The 21,561-nt window shown below is 42.1% G+C and overlaps 1 protein-coding gene across 1 annotated transcript in view; it reads right to left on the bottom strand.

Moving 5' to 3' along the window:
- Positions 1 to 21,561, bottom strand: part of LOC126474929 (juvenile hormone epoxide hydrolase 1-like) — a 108,607-nt gene that overhangs the window by 30,426 nt on the left and 56,620 nt on the right. The window contains exons 2-3 of the mRNA XM_050102445.1: positions 17,071 to 17,283; positions 12,780 to 13,324 (exon numbers count right to left, since the gene is read on the bottom strand). Coding sequence (XP_049958402.1) covers positions 12,780 to 13,324; positions 17,071 to 17,247 — 722 coding nt within the window. The 5' untranslated portion in view covers positions 17,248 to 17,283. The remainder of the gene's footprint in view (positions 1 to 12,779; positions 13,325 to 17,070; positions 17,284 to 21,561) is intronic.

The following is a 21,561-nucleotide window of genomic DNA, read 5'->3' as shown; positions in this document are numbered from 1 at the left end:
TGAAAACTTACGCTGGCCGCCTATTATTCGGCGGAACAGCAAACACTGTGAGTTTTCAGCAACGTCTATAAAAAAGAATTGTAGTTCTCAGTCGTTTTTAAACTACTGAGAACATAGATCTCCCGTCCTTTGCTTTTTCACTGAAGGCCTACCTGCCATTTCTCAATCCCTCTCTGTTAAGGTTACGGTCACCAGGGGTAAACGAGACTGGGTACGTTGCGCTCTTGCTTGTACTACATAAACAAGGAAGTGGAGCCGCCGCTGTTCATTTAGGACACATGTCTAATAACAGATGTCACTGTCGCACACGTGTGCGCATGTGCAGCATTTCCGCACGTCTGCACACTGTGCAGCGTTTAGCCGGCCCTGGTTTACAGCATCATGATGGTCGCATCCGTGTTTGGCGACATCGCGGTGGACACACATTGGAAGCGTGTATTCGTCATCGCCATACTGGCGTATCACCCGGCGTGATGGTATTGGGTGCCATTGGTTACGTGTCTCGGTCACCTCTTGTTCGCATTGACGGCACTTTGAACAGTGGACGTTACATTTCAGATGTGTTACGACCCGTGGCTCTACCCTTCATTCGATCCCTGCGAAACACTACATTTCAGTTGGATAATGCACGACCGCATGTTGCAGGTCCTGTACGGGCCTTTCTGGATACAGAAAATGTTCGACTGCTGCCCCGGCCAGCACATTCTCCAGATCTCTCACCGATTGAAAACGTCTGGCCAATGGTGGCCGAGCAACTGGCTCGTCACAATACGCCAGTCACTCCTCTTGATGAACTGTGGTATCATGTTGAAGCTGCATCGGCAGCTGTACCTGTAGACGCCATCCAAACTCTGTCTGACTCAATGCCCAGGCGTATCAAGGCCGTTATTATGGCCAGAGGTGCTTGTTCTGGGTACTGATTTCTCAGGATACATGCACCCAAACTGCGTGAAAATATAATCACATGTCAGTTCTAGTATAATATATTTGTCCAATGAATACCCGTTTATGATCTGCATTTCTTCTTGGTGTAGCAATTTTAATGGCCAGTAGTGTACCATTTCAGTTGGATCATGTCGTGAAATCCTAACACAGCATCTTGGAATGCGTCGTGTTGAAGCCAAGTTTCTTCCACGGCTCATGAGCCACGACCAGAAAGACCTTTGCCTTGCAATCTATTGCACATAACAAAACAAAAAAACACAAAAAAACGAAACCACTGTTTTGCCTCATCCTCCGTACTCTCCAGACCTGGACCCTGCGGACTTTTTTTATTTGAAAGGACGAAGATTTGCAACGATAGACGAGATAAAAGAAAATTCGCAGATGGCGCCTCGCACATCCAGGAGGAGACGTATCAAGAGTGCTTCCGGAAGTGGAAAGGGCGTTGGGACCGGTGCAGCACTTGTGGAGGAGAGTATTTAGAAGGAGTCCATGCACAACAAGTGAAAGGTAAGCGCAGAAAAATTTTGTGGACAAAGTCCCTGGGTTTTTTTGAACAGACATCGTATAACTCAACTGAGTTTTGAGCCAACTGAGAAGAATTTGTGGGTTATGGAAGTACACAGTCAATCTAAAATCTGAATTTATATTCACTGCCTGACAAAAACAGCGCACGGTACACATACACACCACCGGCGGCTGTGTGAATAACAAGAATTGCATTTCTGTGACAGAACGGCCACCAGAGTGTATAAATTGTGTTCGTCGTCATTAATGTTACCACGCCTAATATGGTATATAAGAGGCATGAACAGCGTCGGATGTTGGTTGACCACTGTGGAGGACACATACTTGTGTGAGACAGCGTTATCAGCACTTAACATTGTTTGAGCGAGGCGTCACAGTGGGTATCCATTTGGCCAGTTGGTCGAATCCCCCAATGTCCGGATTTTTGTGGCGTTTGGATGTGACACTAGCCCAGTGTTGGACTGCGTAGGATCGTGATGCATGGCATACTCGTTGTCAAGGTTCCCGACCATGGCGTGGAGGGGGAGGGGGGGGGGGGATCACTGTATGATGCACCAACGATAAGCCATCCACATCTGCGCCTGCCATCTGAGAATGGGGTTTGGACTCCCTGCAACATTCTGTGTCGACCTACAGAGCGGGGTAGCGCAGAGGTTAGCACACTGGACTCGCATTCAGGAGGACAACAGTTCGAACCCTCGTCCAGTCAACCAGATTTAGGTTTTCCATGATTTCCCTAAGTCACTTAAAACAATAGGCGGAATGCTTTCTTCGAAAGCACAGGACCGCTTTCCCTTTCTATCCTTCCCTAATCCGAGCATGTGCTCCTACTCTGATGACCTGAACTCCTCGTCCTGTGTCAACTTGCACCATCGGTCGGAGATTAGCAGCAGATGGACTGGGAAATTACTGTCAACAACACAAACGGCTGCCGTGACCGGGAAGCTTGAACTGCTGACGATTGGCCATGCAGTGTATTTAGTAACGGATCACGTTCCTACTGTACCTCGGATGACCACTGTCGGCGAGCATGGCGGCGACTCAGTGAGAGGTCCCAATCTTCCGATGTTTTGGAGAGTCAAAGGGTTTTACTCTTAGCCCCATGGTCTGGAGCCCCTTTGGGTATGATTTCAGGTCAGGTAGTGACTGAGGGAAATCAAACTGTACAGTGGTATGTGACTGACATGTTGTAGCCGGCTGGGGTGGCCGAGCGGTTCTAGGCGCTACAGTCTGGAACCGCGCGACCGCTACGGTCGCAGGTTCGAATCATGCCTCGGGCATGGATGTGTGTGATGTCCTTAGGTTAGTTAGGTTTAAGTAGTTCTAAGTTCTAAGGGACTTATGACCTCAGAAGTTAAGTCCCAGAGTGCTCAGAGCAATTTTTTTGACATGTTGTGTTCTCATGTGTTACATCTCCTGCGAGAATATTATGCTGGTACACAAATGGCGCTTCTCTTTACGAACTGTCTACATGATGTTGAGGTACTCTTGTTGTAAGTAGGCTGTTTATGTTTTCTTATTGGCAACGTTACGTAGCGCTCTGTATGAAAATCACTGGCTGTGCTGTGTGCAGTCTGTGGCTAGTTTGCATTGTTGTCTGCCATTGTAGTGTTGGGCAGTTGGATGCGAACAGCGCGTAGCGTTGCGCAGTTGGAGGTGAGCCGCCAGCAGTCGTGGATGTGGGGAGAGAAATGGCGGAGTTTTGAAATTTGTAAGACTGGATGTAATGAACTGCTATGTATATTATGATTTTTCAACACTATTAAGGTAAATACATTGTTTGTTCTCTATTAAAATCATTCATTTGCTAACTATGCCTATCAGTAGTTAGTGGCTTCTGTAGTTTGAATCTTTTATTTAGCTGGCATTAGTGGCGCTCGCTGTATTGCAGTAGTTCGAGTAACGAAGATTTTTGTGAGGTAAGTGATTTTTGAAAGGTATAGGTTAATGTTAGTCAGGGCCATTCTTTTGTAGTGATTTTTGAAAGTCAGATTGCGTTGCGCTAAAAATATTGTGTGTCAGTTTAAGCACAGTCATGTATAATTGTTCTAAGGGGACGTTTCATATGTCGACCCTTAGCCGAGGATACCTCACTGGAATCTTCTGTTTTTTTTCTTGTAGTTTGTGTAATTAGGGTAGCTTTTGTTTATTGCTAGCGCGTAATTGTAGAGAGAATCTCCTTTGTAGTTGCAGTCTTTCATTGTTGTTGTGGCATGCATGTAGATTTGCACCAAGTATTTCGCAGCTGCGCTTGCAATTAACTAGATATTATTTTCAGTGCTATGTTAATGTGTTTTCTTATTTTACTCTTCCAATTGTGTTTTTCTGTGTTATTGTGACAATAATGGCGTGTGAAAAACATAATACTAGGCTCCAAAGTAAACTGAGAAATGACAGTGAAGACGAAAGCAGTGTGTTAGCGCCACCGAGTAATGAATTAACTAATGTTCAAAGTAGTAATTTGGTAATTGTGCATAGGGAAATGGAGCGGGCGGCAAATAATGGTGTAGACAGTGAAACAATTAGTGAACAGGGAAGCGTTATCGATCGATCGGTCAGCAACAATTCGCCTCAGGAATCCGAAATGACAGGACACAATCTTGCAAATACTGTAAATTCAGGTTTTGGGTCGTCACCGTTTTCTCAAATAAGTCAAGACACATTTTCTGCTTGTCAAAATTTGAATGTTGCCGGTGCAACTTCACTGCCGAAAAGCACTGAGGAACATGTTTCAGACACCAGTGCATTGTTATTACAGTTAATGCAACAAATGGGACAAAGGCTACAAAAGTTAGACACAACGCTTGAACAAAATCAGAAACAAATGGGACAAAATCTTCAAAAGTTAGACACAAGGGAACAACACCAGAGACAAACACAGCAACAGTTAGACGCAATGGAATAAAATCTTCACACCACGCTTGAACAAACACGTGAAGATTTAACTACTGAGTTACGTAAAATCGTCAAAAAGTCTGTAATGACGTAAAAACATAAATTTGTGAGCATTTCCAACCTATTTTTTCGCGTCATGAAAATGCATTACAGAATCACGAAGCAGCCACAAGAGAACTGCAAACTATTGTTCATGAAAATCATGAGACCTTGCAAGCTAAAATTGACTCAGTTGCATCTACCGATTCGGTTACGCAACTTGCAAAAACTCAGAAAAACTTAAAGGACACAGTAGATACTCTGAAAATTGGTTCAGAAAGACACATGGAGGAAATTAGTTCATTATCAGACAAAGTAGTTGAACTTTCCGATCAGCTAAATAATTTATCTACGAAGGTAGATGATAATCTGGATGACACAAAACTGGTAGTCTTTAATGACACAGAAGAGTGCGAACAAATTAGGAAATTCAAACAAAATCAGAATCAAATTAATACGCAACACCAAAGAGAAACCCGGGAAGTACAAGATCAGCTGACACAGGTAATACAAGAATTACGTATTTCAGAGGACACTCGCGCCCAAATACGGGAAGACGGACATAGAAATACGGAACAGCCACAAAATAATAACACAGCGCATTTCGGAAATTATGAAAAAAATTGGCAAGGTGCACCGAATTTTGAAATGGAACCGCCGAAACGACGTAACAATGACCGATATGCGACTCGCCGACATGATGATTTTGACTATAAGCTGTTCATTACTTCACGTAAATTTAAAACATTTAAGAATTCTGGCAACGACATTCATCCACAAGCATGGCTCCATCAATTCTCTCATTGTTTTCCTCCCAACTGGTCATTAGAGCACAGATTAGAATTTATGTGTGGCTATTTAGAGAATGAACCAGCTGTAAGAATGCGATCGGTCATTCACGATTGTCACAGTGAAGGAGAATTTTACCATGCCTTCCTCTCAGCATATTGGTCTCAAGCTACACAAGACTGGGTAAAACATAGCATCATAATGATGAAACATTTCGAACAATCTGAATTTTCCAGTCTTGTGAAATATTTTGAAGACATGTTGCACAAGAATCAGTACCTGTCAAACCCATACAGCCCCTCAGAACTCATCCGCATTTGCTTAATCAAATTACCTGAACATTTACGACATATTATTTTGGCAGGACGTTGCAAAGACGACATTGAAGCTTTTCAGGGACTCTTACAAGAATTAGAAATTGACACTGACAATCGCGGAACGCGAAAACAGGAACACAACAATTACAGGTCACATCCGTCGCAATTCCGCGATGAAAGAAATAATAACTGGACACGACAAGGCTATTCTCACAACACAAATCGTGACCAAAGCAGACACCACCCGTATGACAACTGTTGGCAGAGTAGTTATAACTACAGGGAAAGACCACCTCTCCGCAGTAGTGACTATCACAGAGACAATCAGGGAAACAGACAATTTGGGAACCAAAATAATTATTATCAAGGGCGACACAATAACTTTAGACGCAACGGTCCAGCGCGCAGTAACGATTCAGGGAAAAATTCTCCACCACGTGACCGACAAGAAAGAAACTATGGAATCTACCAACATGACGACAGATGATATGATCGTAACGACAGAGCTGAATTGCATCAGAATTGGCGGGATTCAAACAGAGCAAGGCCCTCTCGACAAGGTGAATTTGTGGAAGTTAGGTCTCCTAATCCCAATAACGACGCGCGCCAACAAAGGAACAGACAATGACTTGCACCGCAGGCAGCCGCGTACGCCGGCTGGCTCAGAGAAAAATAACATAGGCGCTAACCTTGAGAAAAACTCCAGTATTCTTTACCAATGTATACCACATGATAATTGCGTTGAAGTTGAAACTCTGCGTACAAGGAAGAGTAAAGGTTTACACCACATTTCACATGTAAGGCCGTTTATTGAAAGATAATCTGTTTCTTAACTTTGTCTTTGCCATAAAACTTTTCACTTCACATTTCTAGTATGCTTTGTCAGACTTAAGAAACTGTTAACATGCAACAATGTTTGAAGTTAAATATCCAGTCTAGAACCTAGGGAAAATTTTTAAACAGAAATTACGAATGCATTGTTATAGTGAACAGACGACACAGTGTTATTGTGTGTGTACATTCTTGTTTGTTTGTTGCACGATTACGTAACGACTATAAGGCTTACATACTTAGAACATATACTGGTACTGCTAATGAGATTTTAATGCTAAATTTTGGTTTACTTGTAAATACTTTCTGGATTTAAAGTACTTTCTGTGAGATACCAGATGACACAGTGGTTAGTTTATGTGACAGCTACACGATTTTATCACGACGCTATTAATGAGTGACAATTTACAATGTTGCTTTTGCGGTGATTCTGTTTTATATCTGCACAGTTTTTCTGTATTATTCTGGAAAGTAAAACATGTTTTAGTAGTAACTTTTGTGGTATAGCTACAAGGAGACAGCCTTTTCCGTAGCACAACAATACGCTACAGCACAGTACTTTCTTCATCACGGCAATAAGCGTAATAACTAAGGTATCTATACGCAAAGCATTTCACTTTTGTTTATCATGAGGTAAGTACATTGACTTTTGCGGAACTTAGCTTTCGGAGGACGATAACTACGACACTTCCACAGAGATTATCTTACAACAAGACGCACAGTTTAGCACCACAGTACACGTATTTGAGTGATTAATTTTGTACTTAAAACATTAATTTTTAAAGATATTTAAAGTACAATGATACAAAGGTTTTCCGTGATACATTTCATTCCATTGCTGTAATCTGTAACACCTGAGGGTATAATTACATTAATCCTCAGGGGGGTTCACGCTTATTTTGTGTACCATGTGTTTGGCAAGCACAAGGAGCCCTAGCTAATATGGTATTGGCTTATACAACTTTACACATCAGTACCATATTTCTCTAACACACAAATTACACAGCTATCTGATCATTTAACTGAGAGATAAACATTTTTTTACTACATCAGTGACACATGTTTACGCAATTACACAGTTGGGTAACTTCACACTTATGAAATTGTGTTTTGTCTGTACTTTGTGAACTGTTCATATTTTTTCGGAACCATTCTGATATTATGAGAGCTTTGAATGATGTATTTGGTAAGGGAGCATGATTTTAAAGTACGTTTGAGGTAGATCACACTATTGAAATGAGCAAAGAATTTTTTTTAGGTTTTGAAATTATTGGAGGAAGCTACCATGATTTTGAAAATTGACTGCGATGTTACGATATTATTACGACGACGATGTGTATTATGCTGTTGAAATATGTTTATGATCAATAAGATGATGCTACCGTATGTGAGGAATTTGATTAGGCTACGTATTTCTTATGATGAAATATTGAAGAAGTGTCTACGAATATGTATATGTATAATAAGGTAAGGAATAATGAGTAGTGGTTAGGGACTCTGATTTGTGGAAAAGGATGTTGGAAACCGAGAATCGTGCTTTAAGAGTTATGAAATGTGTGTATATGCGTGAATGTATCACTATGCTGGCGAAAATTTTTTGACACTGTTATATTTATTGGATTTTGTTTCTACACATTCGTAACGCAAATTCTCGACCTCTGAATTTTTTTTAATATGAGACTGTCACTGTAGCGCAAACTGCTGTCGTAAATATTTCAGTAAGGAAGCTAAGTGACCTAGGTGTCGCCCAGGTGTGCCAGTTGCCTGGAGAAAAAGCCATTAGTGTGTGCCTTTCAGAGGCACAGGTGCAGTAAAAAGGAGGCCATTATCAAAGGAATGTCAATAGACATTCCTTTGCAGAAAGCATCGCAAATATGACCCGCTCATTACTTGGAAAGATACTTACATCTGCACACCTGATTATGACAAGCGTCTTTCCACGAGAGTTGAGAGAATTTCTACTAACTTATGAAATGTCACATGACTATTGAATGATATTTTCATGCTTTGCTTTTTATAGTTGCTTATTTCATTTGATATCTAGTTTCCAGCTGTGTTGCAGCATTGGTTTTATAAAATAAACTTAAATGCATTTGCTAATGTGAACACTTTCTGTCAACAGATCTATTAAGTAATTATTTTATGATCCACATTCTTCGAAAAAGGAGCTCTTGGAATGGAAAGAACAATAAGAAGGGACTAATAACAGTAACTGCATATATAATTTTCTTTTCAAGTACTTGGTAATTTTTTGTAGAATTAGCTTTTGTGGTGCACCATTTTGATTACGGAGACATTAAGATGTGATTATACATTTCCCTTATCTGCATTGTTGTCTTTAGTGTGCTATTTTTTCTGCTTGAGCTTTGTCATGTTTAGGTATAAGTTATTTCATTTGCTGCTGCTGTTTGCCAGGCATAATGTTACTGAATTTCACTTTGTATTACTCTATCAAGCCAGTTTTACTACGGATTTATTTTTCATGTTTGCTGCACATTGCCTTATATTAGTTGTAATATTGCAATTGCTTTGCTAATTTATATATACTGCAGCTTGCTTTGCCAATTTGAATTTTTTGTCATTGCTGTTTGTGTTAATTGTTTTGTGCTGCTGCATTGCCTTGTCCCTTAGTTTAGCATCTGAGCTCAGTAGACTTAAGTTAGCTTAAGAGGGGGTAGACTATATGAGAAACTAACCATGATGAATTGGAAGAAATGCATTGAGAAGCTATAAGAAAATGGTTTCGCCAAAAAAGTAGTGCACAGTGGAGAAAAACTATTTTTGAAAGAGGGTGTGAAGAATACAGAAAGCATGCTTGGATAGGATTTTTTTTTGGTGGAAACAAATGTTGAAATAAGACGAAAGATCTATGGAATGAAGTTTTGGGTTGGACTGCAGTACCAAATGCTACACTGAAAACAAACCCTGTCCTTTTCTCCTGTGTTATTCTGCTATGTGTTTCTGTACCCTTGTGTATTTGTCTTTTTCCTGTCTTTATGCATTTAGCTAATAAGATTTATGTTGTAGAATTTTTCAAATACTATGTTATTTTCTTTGTAAAGATGTTTAGACATTATTTATTCTGTTCTGTTTTAATGCTCATGTGTGAAGTTGATGTTTCGAAAGTTATTCTGATCTTTTATGTATGTACTCATGTCATAATTTCTGTAACACTGATGTATATGTTATTTCTATTCTTTTGTAACGCCCCTATTACTACAACTGTTATCTGTATTGTTATGTTCTTTAATGATGTATTTTGTACCTTTGTAATTGTATTCTTATGTTATAAAATTGTAATTGACACCAGTTCATCAAATTAAGTAACTTGTAAGTTCCATTTCACTGCACACGTTTCTGTTGGTCATAGTATATGGACAATATGTGAGAAATAGGGACTGTTAGTGTTTGCACGTGTGTTAAAAATTCAGCAAGGGACTGGATAACAGCATTGCTGGTTCTAAGGACAATTCCAAAAATTTTGTGAGTGCACAAGTGGTGGTTATGGACTTGCTATATTGTCTGCAAGACTCTTCGATGGTGATTGTGCACCTGCACAGTCGCAGCAGATGGCTGCTGGCCATTTCTACAAGGACTACAGTGGGTCTACACCTTTGCTGACTCACCAGTACCATTATTTCTACCAGGACTACAGTGGGTCTGCACCTCTGGTGGCCCACCAATACCATAATCTCTCCCAGGACTACAGTGGGTCTGCTCTGTGATGACCTACCTACCAATATTCTTCAAAATTTCGACTGACTCTGCTGTGGGTTTGCTCTGTTGTGGACCAATACCTGTCTGCATGTCAAGAGTCAGCACTGTCTTTCCGTTGGAAGGACAATACTACTTCTTCAAGACTGCATGGAAATCCACTACTTCCGTGTGCATTTTCATTTACTGCTCAGACTTTGAGAAAAACACTGCTATTTTACTGTGATGAACGATCAGGACTGTCTTTATGGACTGTGAGAAAATTTTAGCTTTTGACCAACATTGTATCAATAAGTGTGTGCATTTGATATCTTTGTTATTGTAATTATGAAAAATTTTATCAAATCATTATTGGCCACTGCCTAAAACAATTTGTAAATTTTTTTGTGGGGAGCAAGGGAGCTATATTAGTAGGCTGTTTATGTTTTCTTATTGGCAACGTTACGTAGCGCTCTGTATGAAAATCACTGGCTGTGCTGTGTGCAGTCTGTGGCTAGTTTGCATTGTTGTCTGCCATTGTAGTGTTGGGCAGTTGGATGCGAACAGCGCGTAGCGTTGCGCAGTTGGAGGTGAGCCGCCAGCAGTCGTGGATGTGGGGAGAGAAATGGCGGAGTTTTGAAATTTGTAAGACTGGATGTAATGAACTGCTATGTATATTATGATTTTTCAACACTATTAAGGTAAATACATTGTTTGTTCTCTATTAAAATCTTTCATTTGCTAACTATGCCTATCAGTAGTTAGTCGCTTCCGTAGTTTGAATCTTTTATTTAGCTGGCAGTAGTGGCGCTCGCTGTATTGCAGAGTTCGAGTAACGAAGATTTTTGTGAGGTAAGTGATTTGTGAAAGGTATAGGTTAATGTTAGTCAGGGCCATTCTTTTGTAGGGATTTTTGAAAGTCAGATTGCGTTGCGCTAAAAATATTGTGTGTCAGTTTAAGCACAGTCATGTATAATTGTTCTAAGGGGACGTTTCATTGTGTTCAGCAAGATCCCCACATATGTCCCCTATAAAACACACGTGGGAACAGCTCGGACGTTAGCTCTGCCCCAGCGTCAGTATCCAGGTTATCAAGGACCAGTTTCCAACAGTTGTGGGCCACCTTGCCTCAGGGGAGGGTGCAATGGCTTTATAACACCTTCCCCAAATGAATAAGTGCGTGCATACACGACAGAGTGCGTGCAACGCCATACTAATTAGTGGGCTCGTACTGCCAAGTTCTTTGTAAATTTGACTTAATATTGTAGTCACTGAAATTACATCGCATTCTGTCTCAACCCATGAAGTTTCACTCCATTTCCTCCTCCCCTTCCGAGTGATTTTTTTTTGTTAGGCATTGCATATACAACACCATAGTAGCATTCGTCACCACATTTTGATGGCTCTATGGTAATCATCATTGACTGATTTCATTTGGGTATGGCATACCTACGTTTCTATCATTTGTAGACTTAGAGAAAGCTTTCAAATTCTGAAGGTGGCAGGGCTAAAATTCAGGTAGCGAAAGACTATTTACAATTTGTACAGAAATCAGATGGCAGTTATAGGAGTCGAGGGGTATGAAAGGGAAGCAGAAGTTGGGAAGGGAGTGAGACAGGGTTGTAGCCTCTCCCCAATGTTATTCAATTTGTATATTGAGCAAGCAGTAAAGGAAAATTCGGAGTAGGAATTAAAATCCATGGAGATGAAATAAAAACTTTGAGGTTCGCCGATGACATTGTAATTTTGTCAGAGACAGCAAAGGAGTTGGAAGAGCAGTTGAACGGAATGGACAGTGTCTTGAAAGGGAGGGTATAAGATGAACATCAACAAGAGCAAAACGAGGATAATGGAATGTAGTCGAATTAAGTCGGGTGATGCTGAGGGAATTAGATCAGAAAATGAGACACTTAAAGTAGTAGAGGAGTTTTGCTATTTGGGGAGCAAAATAACTGATGATGGTCTAAGTAGAGAGGATATAAATTGTAGACTGGAAATGGCAAGGAAAGCGTTTCTGAAGATGATAAATTTGTTAACATCGAGTATTGATTTAAGTGTCAGGAAGTTGTTTCTGAAAGTATTTGTATGGAGTGTAGCCATGTATGGAAGTGAAACATAGACGATAAATAGTTTAGACAAGAAGAGAATAGAAGCTTTCGAAATGTGGTGCTATAGAAGAATGCTGAAGATTAGATGGGTAGATCACAAACTAATGATGAGGTATTGAATAGAATTGGGGAGAAGAGGGGTTTGTGGCACAACTTGACTAGAAGAAGGGATCGGTTGGTAGGACATGTTCTGAGGCATCAAGGGATTACCAATTTAGCACTGGAGGGCAGCGTGGAGGGTAAAAATCGTAGAGGGAGACCAAGAGATGAATACACTAAGCAGATTCAGAAGGATGTAGGCTGCAGTAGGTACTGGCGATGAAGAAGCTTGCACAGGATAGCTGCATCAAACTAGTCTCAGGACTGAAGACCATGACAACAACAACAACAACATGGCATACCTGAAGAAACTTGTGGACTCTCTTCCATGCCAAATTGAAGTCTTCACCAAAATTAGAGATGGTGTTATATAGTACTAGCGTGATGCCTCATAGGAGTCTCTGATTTCTTGTGTGGTGTTAATTTCATCTTCTGTGTGTGAGCGATGTGTCATAACAGTTCGAATATACAGTTTGCTTATATTCTCTACAAACGATAGAACAGAGCTGCACTCTTGTGTATCTGTGATAGTACTTACGAGGTCGGAAAGTACTGCGCCAAAGCGGTTCCTATGATGGCTCCCCAGTTTCCAGCCTGGATGTAGAACTTGTTATGGCCGAGTCTCTCCATCAGCCTCTTCATAATGGCGGCCATCTGTACGATACCAAGACCTGGCTTTGCCGCGCCCTGCGAGAAGCCGAACCCAGGCAGAGAGGGGGCCACCACCTCGAAGACGAAGCCCTCCCCCTTCCTGGGGGTGGTCAGCAGGGGGATGAACGAATAGAACTCCCTCACGGAGCCAGGCCATCCGTGCATCAGCAGCAGCGGGACCACCATTGTGCCCTGCGGGACCTCGGCCGGCTTGACGTGGATGAAGTGCAGCTCCAGGCCGTTCACCGTCGTCTTGAACTGCGGGAACTGGTTCAGGAACTTCTCGCGCTCCCTCCAGTCGTACTTGGTCCGCCAGAACTCCACCACCTCCTGCATGTAGTTGGAGTTGAAGCCATACTCGAATCCGACACCCTCCAATGGCGGCGTCAGCTTTGGTGTGGTTTTTAGTTTTTCGTGCAAGTCTTCAATCACCTACATGAAAAGAGCAATGTGATTAAAATAATGCAGAAATTCAAAGGCTGCTTCCTCACAGTACTATTACAGTGAGTTTGTGAAGGATTCAAGGTTACTTTTTTGCAGCTGATACAAATATTGCAGAAAACAACGAGCAATGTGATTAAAATAATGCAGAAATTCAAAGGCTGCTTCCTCACAGTACTATTACAGTGAGTATGTGAAGAATTCAAGGTTACTTTTTTGCAGCTGATACAAATATTGCAGAAAACAGCAAATCAAAAATAGATTAATCAAAATATCCTTTAATTTCATTGGAATATTACGAAATAACAGCAAATTCCTCAAAATGGCTGCAAAGAACAAAACCGACGCAGTGGCTAGCACACTGGACTCGCGATCGGGAGGACGACGGTTCAGTCCCGCGTCCGACCACCCTGATTTAGGTTTTCCGTGATATCCCTATATCGCTCCAGGCAAATGCCGGTATGGTTCCTTCGAAAGGGCACGGCCGACTTCCTTCCCCATCCTTCCCTAATCCGATGAAACCGATGACCTCGCTGTCTGGTATCCTTCCCCAAACAACCCAACCCAACAAGGAACAAACACTGTCAATATTTAAACAGTTCTGTATTAAGTTATCTGTCGTCATCCGACTGGGAATTAATTGCATACAGTGTCCTATCAGTTTCCCTCTTAAGGACTTGCTTTTCCCTGTGTGGATTAATAACTTTCCATCAATGACATTACCGGATCCCAATTTAATTTTGCTTACAGATGATACACACATGGTAACAAACAGAAAAGCAAGTGTAGTTTCACAAAGGCCAGTTAGCGAAAGTTTCTTGGGCACTAGTAGATGGTTGCTAATCTACTCTTTGTCATTAGAATTTGAAAAGGCACACTCTACACATTTCAGAAATTGTAAGTGGTTTCTTCCTGGCATATGTCTAAAGGATGATGACAAGTACATTGAAGAGGTTAACTGACTTAAATTCTTGGGAATACAACTAGATAATGTATTTAGTTCGGGGGAGCGTACAAAGAAATATTTCACAGCCTAAACAAAGATCTGATTACAATTTAGATGTTTATAAGCAGATTATAGTATTGCTTCCTGACCAACCGCAGTATCGATAGTCGCTTCTCTCGAGAGCGTGGAGACTAATTGTTTTAGTGAGCTGTATGTCAACCTTGGCGGTGAGTTTCACGTGTTGTGCTGGAGACGTGGCCTACAGAAATGCAATTGCTGTAATTCATAATAACCGTTAAAGCTTTCATCGCAGAAGGTGTGTGTTTTACATCAGTTCCAATATCAGTGAGTTATTATGAAAAGCGAAAATTCTGCATCCATGTTTTGCGTCATCAAAGTAACAATGAACAACGTCACGATGGCTACAGACGTAACAAACGTGGACTTGATCTCAATTCTGGGATTATTCGAGTTGAGGGAGAGTCGTAAGCTATGTAACTAAAACTCACAAGTGGAGGAACTTCATTCGCATATTGTGTCACAAGGACAACAACCAGTCGTAACGTAGAATGGTTACACTTGCACTCATGAAAATCATCGGTAGCTTCGTTAGGATGAACTACGTTAATTGTGAGAAATTCGCTAACTATTGCAAGCAGAGCAAACTACCTGAACGGTGATTTTTAGTGCTAGTACTCGAACATAGCAACTAAACAGCATGATAATAGGTTTCATTGTGCTCCAAACAGACAAGTGGCTGAAGTACTAACTATAACTTACATCTGTTGTGATGAAGCTGGCTGTGAACAGTGCAGCCAACATTCTCGTGTTTTACTGGTAGGACAAGCGTGTCCAATCATTGGACCTAACGCGTCTCCATTGTAAACTTCAATTGTGAAACTTTTATCTAGTGAATGACAAAGATTGCGAAAGTGATGATAATGTGGTAACTTACGTTAATGTTGATTTCTTTAAAAGGTGTATTGGCAAATTTAGAAAAGTCACTTTACAAAAGGATTCTTCATTCTAATCAAGAATTGCAAAGAAATAATAGACTCTGAAAATACTTTGAAGTTGTTTGTTCAACAGTTTCACGTTCATTGAACTATTACAAGTAATATATGTTCATCGTAGATTACACAAGGTTGCGTTAAATGAGTTAATCTTTCCTGAATTGTCGCAAACGTTACCTAATTAAAAATAGGGGGAGAGTTCAGCTTTGTATACTGAATTGTTATAATGGTGTGCAGGCAGCAGCTCGCTCGCAATTAATGCAAAGGAAATTAATTATTAACTTATTATGAAGTCCTCAACAAATCAATCAAAAATCTTTCTCTTTCGCAGTAACAATATCAGAAACTATATTACAAACTTCATCAATAAACATAAATTCTCATGATTCTTGGCATGCCACTCTCCCGGCTATGGCTCACGTCACGATAACACGATGCCGATTGACACTCTGCGAACAGCATCCACTAGGAGCGGCCGACGCAGAGATGATACTGCAGACCAGCAATGTCGCAGATGACATTGCGCGCTGTCTGATAAACAAAGTAAGGGCCACTGCCGCCTGTGTATCCAAGATATAAGGGAAGCTGGTAGTGAACACCCCTTTCAAACTTTGTGTTCGTTCTTCTCCACGTGTTCAGCCTTCAATGTGATACTTTACTTTTCCAAATCAACAAACCGCTTTGCGTAGACATTGGGTGTAGAAGTCCGCATTTTCGCTGTTTGGGAAAAATTTCACCTCATATTAATTTCATAACTTTTACCTTTCGAAGTGATAGTTAAAACTTCGTGACTACCTCTTTTAACTGGGTGGCTGACTGGGAAAGTGTGTTAATTGCTATTCCTTTTCCAGCATGCCCTTTTGCAGTTTGCAGTGGTTGCACAACATCAATAAAACATGGCTATGCCTTGCTACACACTCTGTTATAGCGAGAGGCACTGCTGCAGCTGTAGGGTGATGGTTAATGAACTACATGAAAAGAAAGGTAGAGTAGTTACAAACTACGGCGTGGGCACAATGTATTCAACATGTAAAACTCACTAAAAATATTCGGATTTAGATTATGACATGTTCGATATGCCTGCCATCATTGGCAATCATTTGGTGCAGACGAATAGCGAAATTCTGCCTGACCAGCTAAAGTGTTGGAACATTGATGGTGGCGATGAACTCGTGAATGGCTGTTTTGAGCTCAACAATGGTTTTGGGGTTATTGCTGTACACCTTGTGTTTAATATAGCGTCACAAAAAGGAGTAGCATGTGTCTGAACATGAGAATATGGCGGCCAATCGAGGCCCATGCCAGTGGCCTCTGGGTACTAAAGAGCCACAATGTGGTTCCCAAAGTGCTCCTCAACACTGTCCTGCTTCGATGGGGGTCGAGCTCCGTCTTGCATGAACCACATCTTGTCGAATCCACGATCACTTTGGATAATGGGGATGAAATCATCTTCCAAAACCTTCACGTGTCATACGGTAGTCACCATGCCATCAAAGAATATCGCGCCGATCATTCAGTGATTGGACGTTACACACCACAGAGTCACCTGTTGAGGGTGAAGAGACTTCGCGAAATGCTAATACCCAGTTCCTCAAATGCGCCATTTTGGTTATTGACGAGCGCATCCAAATGGAAGCGGGCTTGTCGCTAAACCAAACCAAACTAATTCCCATCAAGCCACACGGTCAACCGTCCATTTTGAACGTCCTAACGCAAACCGTTCACAAGTTATGACCATTTTATTTCATGTTCTTCAATAATTGTCCCCCTGTACTTACGCTGTCTGGGACGGCGATGGTGAATGGCCGGACGGACTCGTCCACCTCCTTGGGTTCTCCGGGCCCCCACCACGCTTCCTCCAGCCGGCGCGGGTTGAACGGCTCCTCCTCTGCAGCCGTCAACTTCTTCCAGACCAACACGGCCAGGACAGCGGCCAATACCAACAACAGGAACATCTCCGAAGACCACGAGAGCGGCAGCTGCTGTGTATGCTGCAAAGAGTAAGAAGGGCATCCAGAGGTAAGAGTCAAGTGTTATATCTACAACTACAGCTACAGCCATACTCTGCAGGCCGCCTTACGGTGTGTGGCGGACGGTACTTTGCATACCAATGTCATTTCCTCCTTTTCCTGTTCCAGCCGAGAATGTTCAGCGGGAAGAACGAGTGTCGGTAAACCTCTGTGTGAGCTCGTTTCTCTCCAATTTTACCTCTTTCTTTCTTTCTTTTGCGAAAGAGAATTGTTTCGGCACAGAATAGCAAGAGGTAGAATTTAGAAAAAAATTTATTAAAACTCACTCACACTGCCCCAGCAAAAATCCGAATCATGCCAGCGACGGAGGTTTCAAGCAAGAAGTGAGCGATTATGTCGCAGTTGGGTTAGGTCAAGGACACTGTCCGCCGAGTAAAGAATAAACATTCAGCAGAAAACAGGACGGAAAACCAAAGAAAGAGAGACATGCATATTCTTTACCTTGTAAGGCATGTTGCAAGAAACTTTATCTATTTCATAAGAGCACATAGCGAGGGACCGACCCAGCTTTTAACAGCCTGTTAAGTGAATATAGCAGAAAAAGGACACATTTGGTCATTACGAACCGAACTTTGCATGATAACCTCATGATATCTCCCTCTAAATACTCCATTCCTGCAGCTTTTGTCATGTGTTGATCATTGGGATCGAAAGCAAAAATATTCACAGTAACAGCACTCGATTTCATGATTTCGATACTTTGGTGAATCTATGTACTAGATGCCCCAGCACAGTCTGTGAACTAGCCGAATATGTACTCAAGATTATGGCCTTCACCAGATGAATTTCATGCTGCTCGCCGCCTAATATCTGCTGATGGAGAAACTGTCTTCCGACAACATCACATCGCAGAGCGCTGCCAATACCGAAATTCAACGTGGATGATGATGATGATGATGATGTTGGTTTGTGGGGCGCTCAACATCGTGGTGATCAGCGCCCGTACAAGTTCCTAATCTTTCCAGTTCCAGTCTTGCCACGTCCCGAATGATGAAGAGATGCGGACGACAGAAACATCCAATCCCAGGCGGAGAAAATCCCTGACCCGGACGGGAATCGAACCCGAGTCCCCGTGATCAAGAGGTAGCAACACTAGCCACTAGACCACGAGCTACGTACACTTCAACGTGGAAGACAGTAACAGAGCCTCTTGGGGCCCACGTTCCTTTTCAGCACTTAGGCGCCTTCGGGTGCTGAAACTTACCAGGACGGGGAGGAAATCAACCGACCATACGACTAGCGGTACATCGCGGATGTGTCATCAAGGGTCATCCTAGAATTTGGAGTGGGACCGAGTGCACTTCGCAACGGGCGCGAGGCAGCTGTCGCGTCGCCTGGGTCGCTGACATTGCATCCCGGGCGTGCAAACGCTGAGCAGACTCGACGGAAACCAACCTGCAGCTGAATTAGCAACAACCGATACTGCTGCAGAAGAATGACGGCTTGTAAACAATGCGAATAAATAACTGAAGTCTAATAATGTTTTACTGGCGTCGTTGATGCTTAGCAGTTTCCCAACAGCTACCTTGACTTCACGCAGTCGTGTCTCCTCTGTAGATGGTACAGGAAACCGCGTATTGGTTGACTCTTCTCGGAACTTACACTCTCGGAATTTTAACAGTTAACCACGCCGTGATGCACAATGGTTCTGTTTTAGCGTCTGCCATTGGAGTTGGCTGATTATTGTGACGTAATGAAGCTTAATCCGCCTTACGATCTGTCTGATACCAATGGGTATCGACAATTTTATTTATAAGACAATAACCTCGTACAAAACCATTTGTACTTAAATGTAATATTTTGTGGGCTACTGCTTACATTCGATGTGAATAGAAACGTAACGATAAATTTGATAAAGTTCTACATCTATGTCTACATCCATACTCCGCAAGCCACATGACGGCATGTGGCGAAGGGTACCTTGAGTACCTCTATCGATTCTCCCTTCTATTCCAGTCTCGTATTGTTCGTGGAAAGAAAGATTGTCGGTATGCCTCCGTGTGGGCTCCAATCTCTCTGATTTTTCCTCATGGTCTCCTCGCGAGATATACTTAGGAGGGAGCAATATACTGCTTGACTCCTCGGTGAAGGTAAGTTCTCGAAACTTCAACAAAAGCCCGTACCGAGCTACTGAACGTCTCACTTGCAGAGTCTTCCACTGGAGTTTATCTATCATCTCCGTAACGCTTTCGCGATTACTAAATGATCAAGGGACCGATGACCATCGCACTCTGGTCCCTTCAATCTCACAAACCAACTAAATGATCCTGTAATGAAGCGCGCTGCTCTCCGTTGGATCTTCTCTATCTCTTCTATCAAATCTATCTGGTATGGATCCCACACCGGTGAGCAGTATTCAAGCAGTGGGCAAACAAGTGTACTGTAACCAATTTCCTTTGTTTTCAGACTGATTTTCCTTAGGATTCTTTCAATGCATCTCAGTCTGGCATCTGCTTTACCAACGATTAATTTTATATGGTCATTCCATTGTAAATCACTCCTAATGCCTACTCCCAGATAATTTATGGAATTAACTGCTTCCAGTTGCTGACCTGCTATTTTGTAGCTAAATGATAAGGGATCTATCTTTCTATGTATTCGCGGCACATTACACTTGTCTAGATTGAGATTCAATTGCCATTCCATGCACCATGCGTCAATTTTTTGCAGATCCTCCTGCATTTCAGTACAATTTTCCATTCTTACAACCTCTTGATATACCACAGCATCATCATTAGTTACAACATTTCCAATAAATTTTGTTAATGTTTACATACAGGATAAACGTAAGTGAATTTGGATGCTGGTTTTGTCAGCGATGTGAATAGTTAAATTCTTTGTCTATAAATGAAACGCTGTTCTTTTTCCCTTGGCGGGATGAGTAGTTGTGGGAGAGAGTCATGTGAAGTCGTTCCTAAAGAACAGACATGTACAGGGTTATTACAAGTGATTGAAGCGATTTCACAGCTCTACAATAACTTTATTATTTGAGATATTTTCACAATGCTTTGCACACACATACAAAAACTCAAAAAGTTTATTTAGCCATTCACAAATGTTCGATATGTGCCCCTTTAGTGATTCGGCAGACATCAAGCCGATAATCAAGTTCCTCCCACACTCGGCACAGCATATCCCCATCAATGAGTTCGAAAGCATCGTTTATGCGAGCTCGCAGTTCTGGCACGTTTCTTGGTAGAGGAGGTTTAAACACTGAATCTTTCACATAACCCCACAGAAAGAAATCGCATGGGGTTAAGTCGGGAGAGCGTGGAGGCCATGACATGAATTGCTGATTCTGATCTCCACCACGACCGATCCATCGGTTTTCCAATCTCCTGTTTAAGAAATGCTGAACATCATGATGGAAGTGCGGTGGAGCACCATCCTGTAGAAAGATGAAGTCGGCGCTGTCGGTCTCCAGTTGTGGCATGAGCCAATTTTCCAGCATGTCCAGATACACGCGTCCTGTAACGTTTTTTTTGCAGAAGAAAAAGGGGCCGTAAACTTTAAACCGTGAGATTGCACAAAATGCGTTAACTTTTGGTGAATTGCGAATTTGTTGCATGAATGCGTGAGGATTCTCTACCGCCCAGATTCGCACGTTGTGTCTGTTCACTTCACCATTAAGAACAAATGTTGCTTCATCACTGAAAACAAATTTCGCACTGAACGCATCCTCTTCCATGAGCTGTTGCAACCGCGCCGAAAATTCAAAGCGTTTGTCATCGGGTGTCAGGGCTTGTAGCAATTGTAAATGGTAAGGCTTCTGCTTTAGCCTTTTCCGTAAGATTTTCCAAACCGTCGGCTATGGTACGTTTAGCTCCGTGCTTGCTTTATTCGTCGACTTCCGCGGGCTACGCGTGAAACTTGCCCGCACGCGTTCAACCGTTTCTTCGCTCACTGCAGGCCGACCCGTTGATTTCCCCTTACAGAGGCATCCAGAAGCTTTAGACTGCGCATACCATCGCCGAATGGAGTTAGCAGTTGGTGGATCTTTATTGAACTTCTTCCTGAAGTGTCGTTGCACTGTTATGACTGACTGATGTGAGTGCATTTCAAGCACGACATACGCTTTCTCGGCTCCTGCCGCCATTTTGTCTCACTGCGCTCTCGAGCGCTCTGGCGGCAGAAACCTGAAGTGCGGCTTCAGCCGAACAAAACTTTATGAGTTTTTCTACGTATCTGTAGTGTGTCGTAACCATATGTCAATGAATGGAGCTGCAGTGAATTTATGAA

The sequence above is a fragment of the Schistocerca serialis genome, chromosome 4 (genome assembly GCF_023864345.2).
Source record: "Schistocerca serialis cubense isolate TAMUIC-IGC-003099 chromosome 4, iqSchSeri2.2, whole genome shotgun sequence".
Lineage (NCBI taxonomy): Eukaryota > Metazoa > Arthropoda > Insecta > Orthoptera > Acrididae > Schistocerca > Schistocerca serialis.
Note: the sequence above shows the minus strand (reverse complement) of the source record. Positions and strands in the feature narration are given on the sequence as shown.